The 24,981-nt window shown below is 39.3% G+C and overlaps 1 protein-coding gene across 2 annotated transcripts in view; it reads left to right on the top strand.

Annotated features, from left to right (window-relative positions):
• Positions 1 to 24,981, top strand: part of rerea (arginine-glutamic acid dipeptide (RE) repeats a) — a 124,731-nt gene that overhangs the window by 11,975 nt on the left and 87,775 nt on the right. For both annotated transcript variants that reach the window (XM_056268126.1, XM_056268125.1), the window contains exon 2: positions 16,016 to 16,487. In XM_056268126.1, the coding sequence (XP_056124101.1) occupies positions 16,160 to 16,487 (328 nt within the window). In that variant the 5' untranslated portion in view covers positions 16,016 to 16,159. The remainder of the gene's footprint in view (positions 1 to 16,015; positions 16,488 to 24,981) is intronic.

Raw genomic sequence — 24,981 nt, 5'->3', positions numbered from 1 at the left:
CTGTGCAAAGAAGTGGCAGGAATTCCTGTTCGTTAATTTGGAAAATTGTAACAGTGTTTTTTACTTCCTGGTGTAATAAAAGTAATTTGGGGCTTTTATTTTCTCAGGCTTGTTAGGGATAGTTCACACAAAAAAACCCTTGACTTGCTTGCTTTCTTGGAACTTGGAAGATATTCTAAAATGTATCATTGTTTTTTTGTTGGTCCAAACAGTGAAAGTCATGTTACTATGAACTATTGGGAGAAGAAGAAAAAAATCATCTCTCTCTCTCTCTCTCTCTCTCTCTCTCTCTCTCTCTCTCTCTCTCTCTCTCTCTCTCTCTCTCTCTCTCTCTCTCTCTCTCTCTCTCTCTCTCTCTCTCTCTCTCTATATATATTTCCTCAAGGGAGTAAATATTTGAGGTCAAAGAGGTTCATCTTATGAAAACAAATTGGGAAATCCCCCCCATTAAGATATCCATCAGCTCTTTTACATTAACCGCACTATAACCTGGTGCCTCTGTGAAACGTTTTGACTTCAAATGCGCTTGCTCCTCTAGAAAAGCCACGTTGCATGAACGGCAGACCCCCGCTCTCCTCTCCCGCCTCCCACCATGCTTTGTTGTAAAACACCAGGGTGTTTTAAGAGTCTGTGTTGTGTGAAGGTACCAAAATGCTGCAAGCGGTAATCTAATATATTACGGCTGTTTTTCCAAAATGATGAAAAATCATCAGGCTTGTGTTTTCTGGAAGCCTCGTAACACTATCAGTTAGGGATAAAGTCTCCATTTCACACATGAATGCGTTACGAGTTAATCTCCCGCCTGCCACTGTACACTGCTTTAAACACAACCCTGAACCCAGAGAGCAGTGGCAGCCTGCTGTTTAGATGCCTCCCTCTGGTAAACACTTGTTTTTTTTTTTTTTTTTTTTTTTTAAACAGCTGCTCTTTTACGTCACTATATGTTTAAAATAAAAAGCAGCAGGTCTGGTGTGTATATAGGATAAGTGTGCACTCTTCCTGGGAGCTGCGCGCCACACTAAAACGGCAGAATGGTAATAGTTCTAGTCAATGCATGTTTTATGAGCTGTCCAGAGAGGAGAGGGAAGCTCTGATCCTGCTTGTTTCAGCAGCGTTTTCATTACCCTCCAGTCACTTCCCCTCCTGCCTGCCGCTCCAAGGCAAGGAAACAATCTCAAATCATTTTTACAGTGCTGCACATTTGGACTATACTGCATCAGTATTATAGAGCGCAGTGATTTGATATTCCTCCAAACATTTGAGCATCCTCTCTTCTCAAAGATGTCAAGGATGACACCGGTTTGACACCGTAGGATCTCTCAGGCAGACTTTTTTCATCCGCTTTAAACAACAGTGTTTTGTGTGGCTTGCAATGGAAATAGGACTGGAAAGTTTATATTTATATTTGAGCTGAGTTGCCTTAAATGGAGAGGTGGAGTAACAAAGAGGGTGTAATTCAGACTAGAGCCTCTTAAAGACTGTCAGGCTGTGGGTTTGGAGAGGTGGCTCATCCAGAAACAAAAGCCGCTCCTAATTAGTGGTAATACCGTCCGGTGGTATCTGGGGTGGAGGTGCTTTTGGCAGAGCCGTTACGCGTGTTTTTGAATGCCCGGCTTGTTCGAGAGACCATCTGCCGCTGGTTGCCAGTGTTCGAAAAAAAAAAAAAAGCGCCACTGCCAGATAACTAAATAATTTAGTTTGAAAATGGTCTGACGCATTGACCTAATGGCATCGCCGCTGCGGCCTCATCATCTTTAACCTTATGTTCTCGAAGATGAGTTTGGAATAACGTTGCAGCGATAATAAATGAGGTCCTGAACAATAAGCCTGAGCTGAGATTTCTCCTCCAGGCCCTGTGTTTCATGTGATGATTAGTTGGGAGTTGGGGGGGTGGGGGGGTGTGACGCAGAGCTGAGCCCCCTCTCTGTGGGTGTCTTTCACAACCAGTGCTTCCCTGAGACCTCCCTGCTTTCACTGTGAATGAGGCTCAGGCTGAGCTGCCATGAGGCTTTTGATCAACTGACTAGATATCTTCTTTTTAGGGCTGTCACTAACGATTATTTTGGTAATCGGTCGATTATTTTGACGATGACTCGAGTAATCAGATTGTTTGTGTGTGGTAACAAAAATAGACCTAGGCAAAGACCTAAGCCTTTAAAATGACTTGAAATACATATATAATAAGGGAAAATATAGGCCTACATCCTTCTGGTCATCGCAGAATGATAAGGACCCTGACGCAAAGGGGAGGGGTCTTGCATCACTCTGAAGGGGTTTATTCTGAGATTCATACAGGCGTCGTTGCTGCACAATCTGAATCTTTTGATACAGTGAATGGGCCTTTGTAAACTGCTGCATTCACATTAGATTCATTGTATTGTGAATCAAAGCATATCAGGGAAGGTGGGGAAGTGCAATGTTAATATCTTCTCTATCTAGGATAGATTTAGAAAGTGACGTATGTGTTTATCTGCCATTGATTGAGTATTGATCGCATATGCTCGGGAGAGGCCAAGCCAAGAGCACGTCTTCTGCAAACGCTGGATCAGCGGTTATTCTAGGTTTACCCACCTTAAATACTACCTCAAAATATGTATTTATCCCTTTTCCCATTACTTTTTATTGAATGTGAAAACTAAAGACATTACAGCTTTCTTTATATCAATAATTACCTTATATAATTTGGCCACTGGTAGGATATTTTAAAGGGATTGTTCATGTAAAAAGTCATTTATTCAGACTCTTGTCATTCCAAACCTTTGTGACTTTCTTGTCTGGAATACACAAGATATTTTGAAGAAAAACAATTGTCCATACAATGAAAGTCAATGGTTTCCAAAACAGCACTGAACCCCATTGACTTTCATTGTATGGACAAAAAAATTCTTCAAAATATCTTTTGTGTTATTACAACCGCAGAAGAAAGAAAGGCATACCGGTTTGGAACAACATGAATGTGAATAAATGGTGACATGATTATTATTTTTATCCTTTTCTGTGAACTATCCCTTGTCTTGGTCTTGTGTTCGCACTTCTCCAGTTTTGATGCTCCCTTTAGAAATGCTCGTTGGCTACACAACCAGGCTAAAAGCACAGTGATGGACTGTCCAGACATTCCCCCCACCCTTTCTGCCACACGGACAAACTAGTCTGAAAGCCCTCAGTGTGGTTTGCACTGTGTTTGTGGCATACAGTGTGAAATGAAGTTACTCTCAGGCACGATGCTGATAATTGACACAAGTACTGATGGGGAGCCGGCCCCTACGGGAATTGTGCAGAGGGAATACAGACTCGTACACAACCACTTTACTCGCATACTCGGATTGCTTGGAGCCTAGCCTTCAGCCTCTGGTTTACGGACTCCTCAGGGCTCAGATTAGCCCCTTGATTTCTGTATATAAATGTAGTTGCATGCTACAGAGATGCACCAAATTAATTTCCAGCCAGTGTTTTGCGTAAGATGCCCTTATGAGATCTTAATCCGACAGTATATTAAAGAAGAGTGGTAGATGTTGATTAGATAACATAAACATTAAAGAGGATTTTATTTTCCTGAAACGTGTAAGTGCATATTTGAAAGTATTATTGCTATCATATCAAATCAGGTCTCTGGGGTTTATTTTATAAGCATATATATTAGGTATTAGCCTTATATGCATATTGATACTGCTTATAAGATCTCAGAAGTCACAAAAGTCTTCATGAAGGCTACATTAAATGTGCAATAGATGATCTGGGAAATGCTCATTTTATCCTGCTTGCATCGAAAGCATACGATCCCACCCTCCCTGCAAATCGCCATGGGATTTCCAAAGCCACGCCTCCTCCAAAACACATGAACGCGCACAGACCAGAAGCGAGGTGACCAGAGACAATGTAGTTGGATTATATCGTGTGTCATTCACCGGTGAGAAAACCTTACAGGACAGTGAGTAACAGTACTACAATAACGAACGTAAACAACTGATTGCCTGCCATTCTCGCTCTGTCTGCACAGTGTATGTGAACGTGCTGATGACGTATGATGTTTGCGTGAACAGGCTGTGCAGTGGTATGCAAGCACAAGTTGACTGACAGATAACACGTGTTATTTCATTTGGACCGAATGCAATGATTGAACGAACATTTTATGGTCCTGCACCTTCCACAGACGATATATATTTGTAAAAATACATTTAGACCGATTAACATAGTGCTTGCTATCAGGATATGAGGAGTATGTGTATAATATGAGTCTTTATAGAGTTATGCTTTGGAGGAAGGCATTTTCTTTCATTATTTAACGTAATGTGTGGTAATGCTTAAAGATCCATCAGCCTGTCTACACAATTTAAAACTCAGTAAAAACAGTTCCTGTGTGGAGAGGGTCCTCTACCATACTACACGTCCATAAAGTAGACATTTATTGAGGAGCACTGAGTAATTGTTGGGAATAGTCAGTAGTGGCCATTAAGATTTAGAATATGCTAAATCTCTTCCAGCAGGAACCGTTTCAGAATAAATGTGTGCCATCAGATAAAGATGACTGTTATTAGCCGACCGATGGTGTGAGTCAGGAATTTCAGTACGGATTATACATGTTTGTTCTGTGTGATCATGTGAAAGTAAACTATTAAAATTGAACTGCTGCAAGTCATAATTTCACACAATACAGAGTCAGTGTGATGCTTTCATCAACAATAACTAAAATCTGGTGGAGAGTTATCAAATGGATTTCTGTGGGTTTTTTTGTTGTTGTTTTTGGAGTTCTGCTTCAGATGTCTGTCTATTTATTTATTTATTTCTTGAGCTTTTTCGCTTTGGCAAAATAGATTGAAAACAGCTTTGTTGAAATCAGAGTAGCTCTCTTGGTTGAGCTTCGAACGAGACATTTGTCTGATAAATCTCAGTTACTCGTATTGCAGATAATGTTTTGTTTGATATGTTCCAAGGCTAATCTCGCTCGCCGAAAACAATTACATCAAACGTGTATTTCACAACTTCCATCTGGAAAGCTTTCGGTAATTCTCACCAGTCAAATATCTGCATTTTGTAATTCACCGTTTGATCAGGGATCCCCAAAAAAATTTCCATATAAGTGTGTCGCTCACTCTCACTGCTGTCTGCTCATTGACTTTATGTATCATAAACAGTCTTCGACTAAATTTGCAAATGAATTACGGTTGGAACGATGCATCGATTTGTGGGGAATGCGTCGAAGCGTCACACTTTACTTTCATCCCTCATCCCTTGTCACACAAAACTAGAGCAAATGCTAATGGCTACTATGGCAGCGCCGCTTAATATGTTTGTGTACAGCGTTTTGTTTTCACAAGCGTGATAAACGCATTTTATAACCGTACTGACCCCTGCACGTTTTCAAGACTCACAACGGCATTTTTGACGAACCCGTGCTGAATGAATGGAACCGCACTGGACAACTAGTTGTCTCTCACGTCATATAATGTAAGAGCCACACTGAACTGTATAATCATGATGGGTTTAGTTTCCTCACGGAGACTGAGAAATGATTTAGGTGCGTGGCTCAAACATACTCTCTGCACTCTGTAAGCATTAAAAGCGCTTTTTGGTTGCTTAAAATAACTGATGGATAAACACACACCTCGATTGGACTTTTTGTTTAATAACACGCTGTCAATTGTGATAAAATTTCTTGGTGTTATGGACATCGCCATTAATACTGTCACTAAATATGGTTGTGTCTTCAGCTGTTCCTTCATACAGATATATATTCAAGCTGATACTTTAATCTGCTGAATGAAGGAAACATTTCAAGACAAACCTTGCTGTCAATGCCTTTTAATTCTTGGCACTTTGTTGTTACATTGGTATTTATTTTATTCTATTAGAATTTTATGAAAACATGTTTAAATAAAACATTGGAAAGATTAATGGCAGAGTTTACGGTTATTTATTGGTAGGTTAACTAAAGGGTTAATCGACTGATCAGAAAATAATCAATAGATTAATTGATTATCACAATAAATGTACGTTACAGCCCTAAAATGAGGCACCTGGCAATACGGTTGTCTTGGGGAAATGGCATTTGTGTTGCCTGACCCTTTATTTGCTTTTGCCTCAAATCACAGAGATGAATGTGTCTGCCTATTGGCGTAATAGGAGAGTGATTTAGGATGAATAAAACATGCAGCATGAAAGAGTAATGTTGAAAAAGGAGTGTGTTTTGTAATAGAGCCCTGCTGTGTGCCCATTGTGAGGTGATGTGTTAATAGTGGCAGAGCAACTGTGTGGTTGGAGGGGTGAGAAGGTCTAATTTATCCGCTGCTCTGAAGGAGAAATGTATTTTTATTTAAAACCTCCTGGCTCACACCCCTTGACTTCATTGCAGTAATGGAAATGGTAAAATAGGTGCTGTTGGCTGAGACCCCTGAAGCTTTTTTTTTTTATATACCGGCTTTCACAAATGGCTGATTTTTCTCCCTCCCTGCCTCTCTCCCTCCCTTTTCCATTAAGACAGCTGGTATCTTTCAAAAGGTCCTGCTCTGGTGATTGATGTGTAATGGCTTCAAGCCTCACCTGCCCCACAGCGCGTTATTCATCTGTGGGTAGTGTTGAGGGGAGTACTCGCCATTGCTTAATTGGTCCTGGTCACCATTCAGAAGCCACATGAACTGATGCATTGTTGCTGGTCAGTGTTGTAAACCTCACTGCAGCCGCTGCCTATCACTGGTTGCTAATGCTCCTGTTGGTATAAATAACACACTCTTTACATGTGAGAAGGTGTGGATCGCTGACTTTTCTGCAGTAGTAATTTATTAATCACAGGGTTCCAGACTGCGACCAAATTGGTCGCATATGCGACCGTTTTTTGAGAATGTGCGAGTTAAAATTGTATGTGGTCGCATTAGTGCGAGTGGACGCTCGCGCAACAGAATGCCGCTGTATCAGCTGCTGCAGTCCGTAACGTAACTTATGTTCAAAATGAACGAGTACATCATGAATCCATTTTCCAAACCGTGTTTTTGACTTATCCTGAATCACTACGGTACGCTTATAATAAGTTGCGGAGTTGCCCAGTGCCTGCGTGACTCGCCATAGACATTAACGGAGAGAAGTAGCTCCGTCTACAATGTTCTTCCGCAAGACACGTGCAGTTTATTTATTGACGAACGTAGACGTCACGCGCATTGCACACTGATGGTGAAACGCGCCAATTACGAATTCAGGAATTAAGGCATATAAAAATGAAAAGGTCTCACGAAACACCGAGCCCCTTCCTACGTCTTTTCAGCGGTTAGATGAGAGTAATCGATCGAGAGAGGAAAATGATTATAAAATGCAGAAGGTAAGGAGTGTGAGATTTCAGATTTTTGTTACAACTATAAACTTTGATAACGAAAATCTAATACTAATAAATACTAATAATACTAATCTAATAAATCTAATACTCTAATTATAGGCTAATACTCTAATCTTTTAAAATGTAATGCATACATTTGAATGTTTAATGATTTTTAAAAGATAGAAAGATGATGCTGATAGAAAGATGATAATAGACAGACAGATAGATATAATATAATTCAAATGTAAATAGATAGATTGTATACACTCTAAACAATGATGGGTTGTTTAAACTCAAATTTGGGTCAAATATGGACAAACCCAAATGTTGGGTTAAAAATTTAATTTTAACCCAACTTTCAATTTCAACTATAAAAATGTTTTATTACATTTTTAACCCAACATTTGGGGTTGTCCATATTAGACCCAAATTTGGGTTGAAACAACCCAGCATTTTTTAGTGATAATTCAAATGTTAAATGCTTAAAATTACTGTCCAAAATCCATGAAAATGATAATTATCATATATTACATGTGTTTTTATATAATATATTACAGGTATTTATGCTGCAACCCAGAAAGCCTTTGCTAGGCTTGGTCCATTAAAACCACTATTCATCAGCATGCATTGATTAATCCATGGCATGTAGCAAAAAAAAAAAGGTGCGACCAAATCATATGCTGGTGCGACCAACTGAGAAAGTTGGTAGCACCAGTGCAACCATTGGAAAAGTTAGTCTGGAGCCCTGAATCATACGGCACAAGGTTGTACAACGCTCGTATAATGGAGTCGAGAGGCAGTAAGGGTTTTTATTAGAGATGCACCGATACCACTTTTTCCAGAACGAGTCCGATGTCGATACTTTTCCTTTTTGGTACTTGCCGATACCTGTATTTTCACTGCATTTGTAGTTTTTAAATATATTGGGTAGAGAAACCAAAAGAATATGAATCATATTAGTTGGCTTAATTTGATTAGCAACTATATATTTCCTTCAGTTATTTTCATTCTTATTTAAGCCTACTAAAATGTATTGTATGAGCTTCTGCTACTATCATATTTTATCTATCATTTAATAGCACAGCGCATATTTAGAGCTGCTCCAGCAGGGCTCAGTGCTAAGGATTGGGTCAGTGGTTCAAATGTTTAGATACCAGTAAAATATCACAATTCTCTATTCCAATTTTGATGCAACAGCAAAAACATTATTAAAGACAAGAAAGTAGTCAGTAATAAAATAAGAACAAATAATCAAATTACAAATAGCACAAATAAATACAATAGAACAAAGAAAGGCTACAAATGAAATAAACAGTGTTTTTGGGGGGGTTTCAGGTAGGTCTAACAGTAGTTTTCAGGTACAGAAATTGAATAAAGTATCAAATGTGAAATAACACTGCATTTTCATCACTGTATAAATTAAATATAGATGGATCTTTATAAAGTTACAAAAGTTAGGCCCTATTCAGTCAAGAGCAGTGAGTGATTTCTTTGTCCTTTGTTTGATTAACATTAAAACAGAGCAGCAGGTTTATTAGACCGAATGCATGGATTCAATATACTGTTGCACATTTTATTTCTCAACTGTCTACGTTCACTTAAGATATATCCGACTATGTTTATTGTTTACTAGGATACTCGCCAAGACGTTCGTTTTTACATAATTTAGTCTGAATTCGTCCGTTCAAGCACAAGACGTGAAAGAATTCAATTCAGTATTTGCACGGTGTCTGATGCCCAGTTTTTAGGGTGCGTGCTTCGGATGTTTGCGCACAGAAAATGTCGTGATTACTGTACCTCCTTCCTGTAATAATGTAGGGAACCACTTGTTATACATAAATCAAGTAACAGTTCATGTTTTACTTACATATACGATTTAGTTCTAATCCAAATGATGCATGTGTGCTGAGTGAACTATCAGCAACCAAGAGCATTCAACAGAAGTTCTCTCTCTCTCTCTCATATCAGTTAACGTTAATAATACATGCCTCGTTTTACTTTCATTTCCATATTCAACTGCACTACAAACTTTCCACTGATGTCTGTGAAAAAGGGATGCGCTCGACCAGCTTGCACGTCTGTGCTGCTGCGCGTTCAATCCACTGCTCATTTTTGCGCTTATCAGCTCGCTCACCACAGCTATATAAGTGTTACTATATTTTGTTTAATATTACACAAATTAGATACATTTACTTGATAGTTGAGGTCGACCGATTCATCGGCAAAAATCCACACCGATAGTTTTTCCGGGTTGCGTACGTTGCTGGAGCGGCTGAGAAGCGTGCGCAGTCATCACACAGTACGAGAGCGCTGAGAAGAGACTGCTGGCATTATACAGAGCGAGAGCGGCCTCTGTAGGCCAAATAACAAACTCACTGGCTGAGTTGTTTACGTTAACACGTGCGGTTGCGCACAGCACGGAGATCACGCATTATATGGAGAGCGCTGACACTTCAGATGCGCATTTAAAACACAGACAACGAAACGGTATGAATAAAGAACACTAAAGTACATATTGCCATATTATAAAGTAATTCATTTGTTGACTAGATGCTGCATTGGCAGAGAAAGAACAGACGTATGTTTGCCGTCGAGTCTGAGAGGAATAACACTAACAGTAGTAATGGCTACCTGAAGCGGTTAAAACAATGTGACAAAAATACACGCAAACCTGACCCAAATGTTTTATGTCGCAATTGTTACCATCTATTTGCATTAGTTTATATCAAGCTGGTCACTTTTATGCATTCATTAGCCAGTTTAATATTTAAAGCTAGTGACGTGATTGCTTTTTTTCAACATTGATATGTTCATGTATCCGACAGAAACATAAACAAATCAGAAACGCATTCGATTTCAGTTCTTTTTTATCACTACTATACATATTGTTATTTTGATTAGATAATCAAGTGTTCTAAAATAGAAGCAAATAAAGTGAGAGACTATACATGTAAATTATTATAGGTCTACATTTATGTAATTTTAATGCTGGCCTTTGCAGATATTTAAATATGGCCAGCGATATTTGCCAAATTGATTTTTATTTTTTATTTTATCTGTTATTACCTTAATGTACTATGAACTAACATGAATGATCAAGGCACAATTGTATTGCTCAAATATTATTACATGCAGTAAAACGGTATATTGCATAATGCATATAGTTCATGAAAGCTAGCTAATACATCCTTGTTAACAAATGGGACTTGCAAAGTGTTACCTATGAAATTTACATAGGCTATGTTTCTAGGTTATAGCTTAAGAGAAACACATTTGACCTGTAAAATTTTAATGTTTTAATTATTTTCTGTAGAACTTATCATTTTAATATATTCATATTTATATATTTATTTCATTTAGCACATTTCAGTTCAGCACTGTTTTACTTGGAGTTTTATGTTTGTTTTTAATCCCAGTATCCATGTAAAAAAAATATCGGTTGAATAATCGGTATCAGTAAAATCCACTATCGGTCGACCTCTACTTCATAGACAGCCTTCTCTTTTATCCACATTATACTCTGTTGTTGGTGTTTCTTTGACTGGACACAAACACTGTACACATAGGGGTGTGCCGGTTTCAGAATTGGTGATGACGGTTATGAAGTGAGTCAAATATGACGGTTCGTAACATAACCGTCGTCGGGGGCGGGGCGTCGCAACGTTCGTCTGTTAAAGGGACAACTTAGTGTGAATAAACGAGCAGACACTGATTAGCTACTTGCTCTGCGTTTATTTAAAATTAACAGCAACAACTAGCGGTGAATGTGTTTTCCATTAAATGAATCAAACACAGTAAACAAATCCTTAAAAAAAAACAGGCCTATTCTGGTGGGTGCAGTGGTGACACGTTCATGTAACATGTAAGGGTGGCGCTGCCAATAAAGCACCTAAAAGCTGTCAAAAAGAACCGGCAAAAGTAATGATTATGAATGTGTAAAATATAGCAAGGAGATATTTTAATTGTTTATTAAATTTAATAAACAAGTGTTTTCTTTGTCAGTGTCGGCCAAAGAGGAAGTTGACGATGCTGACTCGCGATCTTCGCAGTAGTGAACGCGCCAGAGAGAAATGCACATTTCATACGGATTGCATAAGCAGAGAGCAGTCTGTAGTCTGTTTTCTTTCGTTTTGAATTGTTCTGTTTAAAAGTAGACATGTCTGTGACTGTGAGGCAAGTAGGCTACTTTATAAGCTGAGTTTCGGTTCATTTATGAGACTAGCTCCAGTTCACACGCCGCCGTGATTATCTAATGTCTGCTATACTTATTTCTTATTTCTTAAATCCAGGCAATTGGTTGATGAGACATTGATTAAAATTGAGATACAATTAATACAAAACGAAATTCACTTTAAAGAAAGGTTTTGTGCTTTCTGTGAAATGTCTCTGTGAAAAGTTTTAATGCTTTCAGAGCGGTCACGTCCGTAACGGAGAACTGTCACGTCCGTAACGTTGTTTTTTCCTCATAAATGAAGGAACGAAAAATAAAATAAAATGAATATTTTATGTTCTGTGGAGACTACAGTTAGGCTACTCATAATTAGTATTCTGAATACGTAACAACGGTACATGTATTCCGTTACTCCCCAACACTGATATTAGTAGCCTATATAACCTTATCTGCAAGATATTTTAATAACACGGTTTTGGCGGTTATAGAGTTCTTATGACGGTGTTCAACTATAACCGTTGGTCTCAGGGTTATATAATAACCGTCACACCCCTATGTACACACACCAGGGAACTACACTGCGACCAAAATGGTCGCATATGCGACCTTTTGAAATGCCATTGCGACCCTAATTTTTAATGGGTCGCAAATGTATCACCGTTTGATTATTTTTGTACCTACCTAATGTTTTAGGCAATATGCTATGATTTACTATGAGCATTTATTAAAACAGAAATGTGTATTTTAAGAATACGTTTTATAACGCGCTCTGAGCATTCAACACATCAAGTTGGCTTCGCGGATTCGCGCTTGTTTAACTGAGAGAACGAGCAGAGAGAGTGAAAGCCCCAGTCGCGCGCGCGCTCTCTCTCCCTCCCTCGCTCATAATAATGAATTGAGTTGACTGAATATCTTTGAGAATACACGATGGTAAAAGGTCGGAAGACCGAAGTTTTTTTCTTTCTGAACTACCACCGGTTGTGAATTGTGCTAAAATAACGTTGCCTCATCTTCTCTGAAAAGCTTTCCACACATTCAGATGGCATAAACCACTCTTTCAATAAACAAAACAAAAAATCTATCTGGTGATGAAATGTTTTCTGTGTTGAGACAAATCTTGTGCGATGTCCTAAACTGCCTGGATAATCACACAACGTGTGCCGTGGTCCGTTAATGACACGTCCGATTCGCGAACTGACTCCTTTGAACCGATTCACTTTAATGAATGGTTAAAATAACAACTGATCTGTCCAACACTGAACTCAAGAGTCATTCTAGAATGATTCATTCTTTCCAAGTAGAGCTATTCAAGTCATCTGGTGAAATTGTTTTTATATCGCAATATATATCGCAGAAAAATCAAATATCGCAATGTCATTTTTTTACCAATATCGTGCAGCCCTACTGTAAATTCTGTGGGCCTTCAATTGCAGGACTGTCCAAATTTGTAACTGCGTCAAAACAATTCAAACACGAATCATTGAAGCTTCACAATGACATATTATATTTATTTTACTTTTCCTTAAGAGTTCAGAAGTCTGCCCATCTGTGCCAACCATAGCATGGTGAAATCCAAAAGAAATTAATTTAGCACTTTATTGTGTAGGCTACTGTATTTTCTATTGCAGTAAATCTATCCCAACCATTTTTAAAGAAAACAAGAAGGCATGTGTTTTAAAAGATGGAGAATAAAATAAAAAGCACATCTGTATGCAATACAGTTTCACTATTGGTCATTATTATCCAGAGCGGCTTACTATATAAATAATTTGTGCGACCAAATCATGTTTTGCGCTAGTAACTGAAAAAGTTAGTAGCGCAAGTGCCACCAGTGGAAAATGTTAGTGTAGTTCCCTGCACACGCTGCGTGGTCTTAGTTGTTGGTATCGGAGCATTTTAATGAATACAAGTACATTAGTGCAGTATCGGGCCTGATACTGGTATCAGTATCTGTGCATCCCTAGTTGTCATGACACCTTAATTGTCTTGTAGTACTGTTCCAGAAAAAAATTGTAATAACCAAATACTATCATAAGGTGCTGCCACCAAATAAAGGCTTATTCGCTGGTGTTCAAACTCAATTGTTCAAAGAATTCGAGAACCACAAACTTTTACAATGTAGTGCTTGTGTTTTTTTTTGTTTTTGTTTTTTTAAATATATTATTTTTATTAGATAATGTATTATATATTTTATTATTATTTACTTTTGTTTACATTTTTAATCAGTTACAGACAGTTCTAATTGTATGTACAGCTATTTATAACTTTTGAAAGCTAGTATAGGCTACATTTATATTTTCTCATCCAACACTTTCAGACAGACTGACTGACTGACTGTCTAAATTTTATTATTATTTTTTTTTTTTTGCATTGGTGCATTCATTTCTGTACTTATATCCTGTGTTTTAGCTGTTTGCGCGGTAAAACCTTCCCGGAAATGAATTCCATGTTTTTTGCCGTCGTGTCACATCTCAATGTATATAAGCGCCCATAATGCAATAGTTGCTTTTTTAAGTGAAAAAATGTGATGTGTTTTGATGATCTTGCTCTCTGGCTGGCTGCATTTTTGAACACCAGAATGTGTCCTATTTAAACGCCCCCTAAGAAACATGTGTGATCAGTGTCTGATGAACTCAAAACTGGTCTAATTATGCAGGACTTCTTCACTGATCGTTTAGTTGACAAGACATTTTAGAAACCCGCACTGTCTACTTGATTTTATTTATTTATCTGATATGGACATAACAACAGCATTGGACAAACCAGAAGCATTGTTTTTTAGTGTTATAGCAAAACTGCTAATTTACATGGTTTATGTATGTATGTATGTGTGTGTTCAGGCTAGCGGTCAGCATGGTAACTCATCATGCGGTGATTAATCGGGCCGTGACGTGGCAGCGCAGCTCTGTAATCAGTCTGTAGTGTTTGAGGTTGATGAGGGGAGCAGCTGCCCCGTCAGTTGCCGTCTACTCAAGATGACAGGCTGCCATTGACAGGGCTGCTTGTCAACTGCACCAGTGTGCCTGTCATAAGCCATTTCTCTTCATTTTTATACCTGCTCTATAAACACACCTCTCACACTGACAAACAGCCCAATTCTGTCCTGCTGCTGTCCTCCCGCAGGCTCCTCACATTTCCAAATTCACTCGCTGCTGCTTTTTCGGCTGTTGTCAGGTTTAGCAGCACTTGAGGCTGTAATCTTTAGTTTCCCGTTTAACTGAAGAGGGGGAAAGCGGCGTGGACTCTTTCAAGTGCACTTCATTGTTACGCAGCCATTTCATGCTCTCATATTAGAGGTCTTGTTTTGTTTTTTCACTTCTCACTTTTCGGCCAATGGAAGATTGATCTTTATTTTCATGAATGTTGACTTAAAAGAGGCAAGTAGCAGCGAGCGTTGTAAAAACAGGATTTGATCCAAAGCTGTTTTCTGTCTGAGTCTTTTGCCAGGTTTCTTCTCCATGCCTGTCTGTTCTGATTTCCACGGGTGATCGCTGTGCTAGCTGAGGTAGGGCCGCCTCTGGCCAGGCTGTAGTTGCCTGACCAGCATGCACAACCAACAAACACTGTGGCCTGGAGGGAGCACTAGGTCTTATTCCAGTCTAATGTATTACTTTTAAGAAATTCTATTCTCGATAGCCTGAGCTGGCTAGTTGTGCAAAGGTCTATATAAGCCTAATATCCTGTAAAACCTGCAGCTGAGCCTATTTGATAATGCAGTGGGGAATCCTGTTTAGGCCACTGTGCAGGGAAACATAGTGGTGCTTTTCATCGCCAGGCAGAAATGAGCTGGGGAAAAGAGCAGGGAGCTTGAAGTTTGTGCTCTTTTGATATAGCTTTGCTCAGAGCTCTCCTGAGGACATGTGCTGCTGCTGTGGAAGAGACCGGCGATTGATGTTCCTTTTGGTGTGCGACGTCACAGCGCTGCTCGCCGGCTGTGATTGATTAAACCGATTGCATGAGTATCAACAGGCCCTTGGTTTTACAAATATCTCACTGTGTGTTGGGGAACATGAAAAGCACATTTAGAGCACGTTTAATGTAGTAACCATCAAGTAAAAAGTGGTATTTTTTCACATGGCTTTAATGTATGAGTATACATATCTTCATTATTTTCAAAAGATTATTGAGCAAGATGCACCAAATGACATTTTACATCTAACCTTGCCTTGTCATAAAAAGATCAAATTATCTGATATTTTAAGAGACTTGATGACCTTGACCTAGTCATGATAGTCTGCACAGGTCCTATCTATGATGTTTTTTTCTGCATGTTGTTTGCATGTTGCCATATGAAATTTTTTTTTTTTTAAATGAGGCTTTTAACTTCACTATGATAACAGAATAGTTGTATCACTGTGGCATTTGATTTTTGCCCCTTCAATTTTTTTTAATTAATTTTATTCTCGAAATTCATTACAAAGAGGTGTATTCAAGTCATTATGTTGAATGCATTTTTTTAAAATACATTTTTTAATAAATAGAACAAAAAAAGTGTCACATTAACTACTCTAACAATGTCATTGTTTTTTCTCTCCCTTCAGCTCTTCTGAAACACTGGGGTTGTTGGTGTGGCCAAATTTTCCCTGGATTTGATTGGTAAATTCAGAAGACTGAAGCCCAGGCTCACAGTCTACCTTTCACGGAGGCCCAGCCGTGAGAGGACAGAAGAAGGCACGTGGCGAATCATGACTGCCGACAAAGAGAAGGACAAGGAGAGGGAGCGCGAGCGTGACCGGGACCGGGACAGAGACCGCGAGAAGCGGGACAAAATGCGAGAGTGCGAGAGCTCACGGCCCCGGCGAAGTTGCACGCTGGAGGGCGGTGCTAAGAACTATGCTGAGAGCGAACACAGTGAGGATGACGACAACGAGACGCCTGGGGCCGCCAACGCCGAGGAGGGCAGTAAGAAAAATAAGAAGAAGCTGCCCAAGAAGAAGTCGCGCTATGAGCGAATGGAGAACGGCGAGATTACTTCCTTCATTACGGAGGATGACATTGTTTACAGACCTGGCGGTGAGTTCTGGTTGTACTCAAGTTGAAGATGTGTTTGTCATTAAATAACCATGCTGTTTGGACAGCAAAATGTATTTGGCAATATTTTGTATGGTGCTTCAGCGTAGCATAAACATGTCACATCATCCACTACTTGGATGAAAAAAATGCATTTACATTGGCTGCTGTGCTTGACTAAATACATTCACTGCTTCTTGATCAAAATGCAGAAGAAATCACCGTGATGATATTTGAAACGGTCATGTTTTTCACACTTAGCCTTCCAAAGCACACAAGATTCTTGTTTTTATTTGTATTTTTCAGTGAGTGGCAGAAAAAGTGAAACGGTCCACATTAGGTCTTTATTAGGCGCTGAGATTGAGCCTAGACCAGAGCAATAACCTTTTCCTGTGCTGTAAACATGGCCTCTCTTTCACCTGCTGTTTAGAAATTGGTTGTACATGAGACTGGGGGGAAATGTCAACACTCCGGCGGAGGGCAAAGCACGGCTGCTGTAGTTCTAAATCATCCTCGCCGTGTCTTTCATTTATTTAGCTGCAACTGAAAGGTCAAGCAGTATGCTTAGTTATTTAATGCGAAGACTTCAAATTATAGCCATTTGTGTAATTTCCAATCTCTCCACTCCATCTCTTCTGCTAAGCAGAGATGTGTTTGCTCGGAGGGGAAGGTGAGGAATGGTGTGATGGTTGCCCCCTCCTCCTCCTCTTCCTCGCACTGTTGCCCCAGTGGAATCGGGTTGGAGGCATTATCTGCTGAAGGTCCTTGAAAACACAGTTGCTGAAGCTCTCTGTCAGTAATAACCCAGCAGACCCCTTCCCTGCTCTGTTTTGGAGAGTACCGCCAGTCTGCTTTAGATTGAATTGAATCACACACATCTGAGGCATGTTAGTTGATTTTATCACTGCTGCAGTAGAGAATAGAAAGGGATGGTCACCATGTTTTTGAAGATAGCTAAGGCGCTTTTTAAGGTGCAGCTATAAAAATAAAATAAAAAGATTTTAATTGCACTGCCATATATGCTGTGTGTTGTTTTATGGATCCAAGGATTAAGTTGTTGCATTATGCTGTTTATACAGCGAACCTTGAAGGGCTGTAGTCAACCAAAGAAATCCTTAGTGGACCAAAGTCCTATCCTGTGCAACGATCAGTCACAAAAAAAAAAAAAAAGACACGATGTTTTGTATTTTGATTGAAGATTTATTAAACAATTGTCATAGAGCATTTATAAAACCACTACGAAAAAACATCAATAATACATACAACTATAATAATACAATTCTTTGACAATTAAGTGATTTTTTTTTAACTGCAAAGTGAGGAGCTCTGTGTCCTAGGTCTATAGTGACAGTCACAATCGCGCACCTGACCACATGCTACAAAAAATATAACTGCTAAAACTGCCAAATAATGAAAAATCCTAACAAAAGCTCTCGTTTATACAGTATGTATATAGTCTGTATATTCTTCTTTACTTTCAAAGCTATGGGTTAACTTTTGTCCAGCCGATCTAGGCGTTTTAAAACAAACACACAAAAAACCCAAATAGCCTAAAAAACAATCATAATAGTAGGAAGGCATATAGGTTTATTTTCATTTTGTTACATTATTTAGGCTATTTTCAAACGCGTCAAGTGTACAAATAAAAACAAAAACATAAGAAAACACAATCTATTGAGTCAGCATAATAAAGCCGTTAAAGGGATACTCCACCAGTTTTTCTTATTAAACTATGTTATTCCCTTAACTAAGACGAGTTGATACATACCTCTCTCGTCTCAGTGCGTGCACTATATCCCTCTGTATTGCCGCAAAACTATGTTAGCACTTAGCTTAGCCCATGCATTAAATATGGTATTAAATATGGTATTCCGCCATACAATATAGTCATCAATTTTAAACGCTTAGAAAAGCGCAACGGTTTATTTTGTGTCACCAGCCCAGGTCAAGTTACACTACTCGAGTAACTGTGTTTACATAGGGAAAACGTGGAAGTGTTTGGTCGCTTCTCTGCTTGGCCCATATTTAATGCATGGGCTAAGCTAAGTGCTAACATAGTTTTGCGGCAATACAGAGCGATATAGTGCACGCACTGAGACGAGAGAGGTATGTATCAACTCGTCTTAGTTAAGGGAATAACATAGTTTAATAATAAAAACTGGTGGAGTATCCCTTTAATTGGGCCTGCTCACATAGATTCGCGTCTTTTGCACGCTCAAGTTCGTTATTTCAAATGTAGGCATCGAGATGCGCAACCGCCCTAGCGCTTTGGAAAAAGGAGAACGCGCCGCGCCCAGCGTTTTCTACGCTATATGTGAATGGCGCGGCTACTTATCTCGCTTACCACTTTTAGGTGATAGGCCATATTGGTCGTTGAGCTATGGTAAGTTAGCTTTAGGCCACATAGCTTGCACTCCACAGTCTTGTCGTCTTTTTTTGTAAAATGCAGCCAGACAAAAGATTTAGATTTCTTGGACATTTTGTCGACTAAAGCCAAAACAAGTAGCGTTCTAACTAAATGAATACAGCAAAACTACCTATATTCCTTACTGAGCGCGAAGCAGCAGCGCAGCCAGCCACAGGTGCGGTTCCCGAGTGTTCTACGTGGTGCGCTGTTACAAAATAGCCTAAATTAAAGCATTTAAAGTTGGGGATAAAACATAGGCTAATTATATTTAGAATACAGTAATGTATAACTGCTTATAAAAGGAATAAATATGAATGAGTAAATCAATGAAAATTTCTTTTTATTGGTAAAAAAAAAAAAAAATGCAACTGGTCGACTAATGAGAATGTCAGTCGACCAAGACGGCATCGACCGATTTGTCGACTAAACGACTAAAGTTGACAGCCCTAAACCTTTCCTTTTGATTTATAGTGTTCTATACATCATATAGCTGATCTGTTAATGCTTTAGTGACATCATTGTGTTTTGTATAACTGCATGTTTTTTATTTATCACATTTTTTTTAAATGATGTTTTTGTGCTTGTTTGTAGGGCCGTACAGTTTGGAAAAATTTGTGAATATACATAAATATATTGATATGTACAACTTATTATTATTATTAATTATTAATGTAAAATATAAAAACATTTTTAAATATAAATATAAAAAATGACGTATTACTAGTAATATTTCACTGTAAAATAAAAATCTGTGAACCGCACTGCTCTGAAACACTGAAAACACTAGTTCATGAGCTGCTTGCCTATAAAAGGCACACAACACATATTTAATGTGTAAACATTTTGCGATTTATTTCGATTAATTGTGCAGGCCTTGCTGTATGTGGATGCATTCGGTTTGCGGTCAGTTTCTGCAGCCTTATTGCAATCAGATTTGATTCGAGCGGCTTAAGTAGACACAAAGCCTATGCTGGATTAAACCCTACTAAATGTTAAATCCTTTTATATTTGTCTAGTGACACACAATATGTAAAACTGGCCACCCTTGGAGTGGGTATTATAAACGGCGAGAAGCCAACGGAAAAAGAGAGTCTAATCAAGGGAGAGAACTGAAACAAGACAATAATTGCTTTTGTGGCTCGAGAGAGTCGGCCGCGTGTACGTATGACATTAGATAAGAGGAAGTAATATTGAAAGCCAACACGAAGATCTCCCTCATACATTTTGTCCACTAACGTTTTTATGGCAAGCTTAGTGTGCATTTATTAGGATGTCTGCAAAAAAGCAAATAAGGCACGTAGTCTCGTCGTTGGAGAGATGGATTGTGCTTGAGTGAGGAAGGAAGGAACGAAGGAGAAAAGGAGTGAGTGTGGAGTGTGATACAGATGGGGGGAGAGAGAGAGATGGAGAGGCATTTGTATTGCAGACAGGGCCACTAGGATGGAAGGAAGAGTAAAGCATCTGAATCAATCAGGCCTTTGAGTGGCGTTCTCGTGTCCAGGCTCCCTGTAGCTTTGCGGATATTCGCTACACAGAGGCAGCTTATGGATCCAGCCGGGAGATTATACACACATAAGATCAATACTCAGGCCTCTGCGAGCTGGCCGTGGCTGTCTGCAGTCCGTCTTTACAACCTGCAGTCACACCAATGTCCTTGTACTGTGACGGCAATTTGTCTCCCTGGCTGCCATTTGGCTTTTAAAATGGAGAGCTCATCAAGCGGGATTGGCTGGATGAGTACCACTCCCACCCGTGTGATGAGAATGCTGACAATAAAGAGAGGTGAATATCCACAGTGGGCTCGGCTGAGGGTTGGGGTGGGCTTTATTGTGCTCATTATAACTCTCATCCAAAACCTATTGGGCTGCCTACCTAGAGAGTGTTTTATACCTGCAAACTAGTTGCTTTTCAGCAGAATGCGCCGTTTTGAATAAATATGTAATTTATGTAAATCGAAGTGGGAGGGAGGGGTTCGGGGTGAAATTGCTAGCACAAACCTCACAAGAATAAAAAATTGGCCACTTTCCCACAGACTGGAGTGAGACCTTAGACGTCTCTCGATCTGTCGCAATCTTTTTTGGCGCTCTGTGGCCTGACAGATCGTTGTAGCGCCTCAGTTCAACCAGAGCGCTTGTGAACGATCATATCTTTCGCTTTACTAGTCACAACACGAAATAAACATGAAGGTATGTTGAAATACTATACAACTTACCGAAATCTGTATCATGTCACATGTAATTGCTCAGTGTTTCAACTGCAGGAAGGCGTCAATAAAACAGCTTGTAAACAATGTCCTTTAATGTCCAATGCATTTACCTCAGAAAAGCCATTCAATGTCCAAAAACTCGTTAGTCAGCTAGAAAAATGTACTTGGGAGAATTTTGCTAAATATATGCATTTATAGGCTATTGCATATTTTTACTTAACATGTTCTTTAAAATAAATGTATGTTTGAATAAATCTGTTTTATGACAGCCACCATTTAAATGTTTGTATTAAAAAACTAGAAGAAACATTGTCATTAAATTTATTATAACGTTATTATAAAAACTTCCTTATATGTAGCCTACAAATAATTAAACAATTCATTTTAACATTTAATATTAAAATGATGTACCAACTGTGGTGTATAGTTTACAGCATTAGTTGAGAGATTATTTTTCTTTGAGGAAATTTGGCATGTACTGACCTGATAAGTTAATAAATATTGAATCGAAGGTAATCAAATCGAATTCGATTTTTTTTTATACTTGAAACAAATGTTGTCTTTTAGTGCACCAGAATGCTTCATTAAAATCACAAAAAAATGCATTGTGACAAGGTCAGTGAAAAAAAATTACTCCATAATTGAACATGCTATTTAAAAAAAAATATATATATATTTTTAGAGTATCATGTGGTTAGATTGGCAACATGCTAACATTAAACATGAAATTGAGAGTGGTGTAAACTCGTACACATCACATTAGGAGTTCTATTTGTGTGAAGTTCCAGTTCAGTCACTTGTGAGGTTTCTTTAGACAGCGAATTGTGACAGTAGACGGCAGGACAGCTTACTAGGTTTTTGGAACAGAGCTTATTGTTGGGGTTATGTTTGAGGTGGAGGTCTAGATGTTGAATTTACAAAAGGCTGAGTAGGGATGAGTACGTCCCTGAAGATGGCCTCTATTTTTCTCTCTCTCCTGGCTGCCTGTGGGTGTCTGGACAGCTGTCACCTAATTATGGAGCCACCCAAAGCCTGCAGTCTTTTCCGTAAGGCTGAAATCTCCACCGGGAGCTTGAGCACATCGTCCTCACCTCCATCCAGACCTGAGTGGTTCCTTGTCAGCTCGCTAATGTCATTTCAAGACTGGTTATTTGTCTGCTCGCAATTTTGCCTGATTAGCAGCTCGGTGTAAGTTTCATGTTTGTCAGTGGATCCAGTAGAGAGATTATAGAAACACTAACAGGCGAACAAAGCTTCAGATCTTTCCCTGGAACAGAGTCAAAAATGAACTCAATAGACTTGGTGGGGTGAAAATGGACATGCATCACCTTCGCAAAGAGCATTCGGGCCATTGCTGAAATAAACTTCTCTGTTTGTTGTCAGGGGGAGAAACCAGGCTCACTCTTGGCTTAGAGTCATGTATTATTCAACGAGGTGAGACTAACAGCATTTGACCACCTGAGTGAGTCATCAAGCAGCAGTCTTCATCTCCCTGTTGCTCTTCTGAGGAGACAGCAACAGTATCACCCCATGTAGAGAGACAACTTTTCCATGCATGTCTTCCACTCTGCTTCCAGCTGTCTCAAGATTTAGACAGACAGAAAGAGAGATGGGGGATGAAAAGCAGGCAGAGGCAGAGCAGGCGACAAGGAGACCCTCGTATCCTTGTCTTGAAGGGGAGAACAGAAGCTTTGCTGTTTAAATCAAATCATCAAATGGGTTCAATTAAAAGGGCCACATTTTATACTCGTGTAGCATTTATTTTCCCCCGGAGGGTCACTCACTTTAAGGATTTTTGTGCCAGAAAGGTCATAATTTAGTTAGTGAACCTGACTAGGGATGCATGATTCATCTTTACCACATTGTTTATCTTAGTGATTTCTTTGTTTTATTTAGATTTTTTTATTTATTAATCTAAAAGTAGAAATAGAAGAAATTTGGATGTACCAATAGTTGCTATCTAATGCTGACTTAAAGTTAATCTTTAAAAACAGTAATTTAGTACTGTACTCTTTACTGTAATTACTGTAATCTTTAGCAGATCTCCAAAATGATTATCCATTTTTAATTTTAAACACAATAGTATATTTTTGTATGTAAATATTAATATTCAATACATTATTTACTTTTTTTAATATCGACTATTTATTGGTTTTCAATCCTGACATGAAAATGAATGGCTTATCGTATCGACAGGAATTTAAATATTCATGTATCCCGATATCTAACCATTAGAACACGTTGTTCGAAAAGTTTCTGTGCCTTTTTAATATTTCTATAGGTAAATGAACTCTGTTATGATTGGCTCACTCACATAATAGCACAGTGTTGAACACAATGCATTTACGTTAAGATGTACAGACAATCATATATTGTGAGCCGCTTTTGTTTGTTTCTTGGTTTTAAACCCCATGTGTCAAGTTTTATTCTTCCCGAAATAAAAGGCTTAAGTGTCACTGAAATTCTTCCTTTACAACATTTCAAGCAGTGTGTAGAGAAATCCTTACCAAGCCTATAGCTGGAAATAAAAGAGCCAGATCTATTCTGAAATTTCCCTCCATGTAGCATTGTATGACAGGGAGACTGTAGAGGCTTTTGTGAAATTGAACCACCTGCCAATTACAAATTAGAAAGCTGCTACAGACTAAGTGTACCACACTTGTCAAACGGCTTCTGTTCCCGGCCCAGAGGGAGTCAGCTTTTTCCTGCCTGCTACTCTGAGGGCAAAGCTGCATAAGGTTTGATAATTCAGGCTGAAGGTATTAATCTCCTGCTATGAGATGGGGCGAAAATTTACCAACTTGACATGGTGGATATGGGAGAATAGCAGAATAAGTCTGTGTATGTTTGAAGCTGTAGATCTCAAGGCGAAGGAAATGAGCAGCAGTGTAAATGGGATGAGCAGGGTTAAGACCGGCCTGTTCCTCCTGACACGGGGCATTGGTGCCAGCTGAAGCACCTGCACTGAAGTACTTCCCAGTACGATGTGACACGAGTGGCGCAGGTCGACACTTCGCCGCTTGTCGGTCATGTAGGAAGAGAGGTGTGAATGTGACGCGTGGAGTGTGAAGTCAGTACCTTGTCCAAACCCCCTACCATTTCATTACTGCATTGCTCTGGCTACTTTAATTTCAAGATAAGCATGACCACAGCGAGTGTCTGCATTTAACAATGAGCCGAGACGTCACCTAGCAGAAGGTATTATCGAAGGTAACACCGGCACTCTTTTGAAAGAAACAGCTGAGTGCTTGTGAAATATTCATATTTTACTTCAGCCTTTTTGTCTCAACCTTCCTCCTTGGAGGTGGAGTGGATTAAAACAGCAACTGGATTGACACGGAAAGCAGGACAGGTCTCTTTCATCGGTAAAGGTGTGTTTTTAGCCACGCTTTACCGGTTTAGAAGAATGGCTGAGTGAACAATAAGCCTCAGCGGAAAAGGGGGACGATTGGATGAGTACTACCCCTCTTCCCTTTCTGCATGAATATTCATGTTGCTAAGTGACGGGTGACAATACATTTAAGAAATAATAGCTGCAAACAGATCAACTTCTAACATCCGCTAGGGTGTTTTGTCAGTTTCTTTAAGCACGGGTGCACACGCGTGTGTGTGAACGCATCTCGGCGTGTGATGGACTATTTCTTCAGCTCAGTAAATCTCAATCTAAGGATGAGGCCAGGCTGCTTCAGTGGAGTGGTCGATAATGGATCTGTGCTGTTTGCAAAGCCCCCACCCTTCTGTTCTCTTCAGGCCACTAAGAGAGAGAGTGAGAGAGTCAGGTAAAGAGACTGTGTAAGAGACAGAGAGAGAGAGAGAGAGCTGGGACCTGTGGCCTGTGGGAGGCATTTGGGAGTCTACAAAGCCCCTAGAACTGCACATATCCC

The sequence above is a fragment of the Rhinichthys klamathensis genome, unplaced genomic scaffold (assembly GCF_029890125.1).
Source record: "Rhinichthys klamathensis goyatoka isolate OS25496 unplaced genomic scaffold, OSU_Roscu_1.1 h1tg000269l_1, whole genome shotgun sequence".
NCBI lineage: Eukaryota > Metazoa > Chordata > Actinopteri > Cypriniformes > Leuciscidae > Rhinichthys > Rhinichthys klamathensis.
The sequence above is the reverse complement of the archived record's forward strand: the minus strand, read 5'-3'. Positions and strand labels throughout refer to the sequence as shown.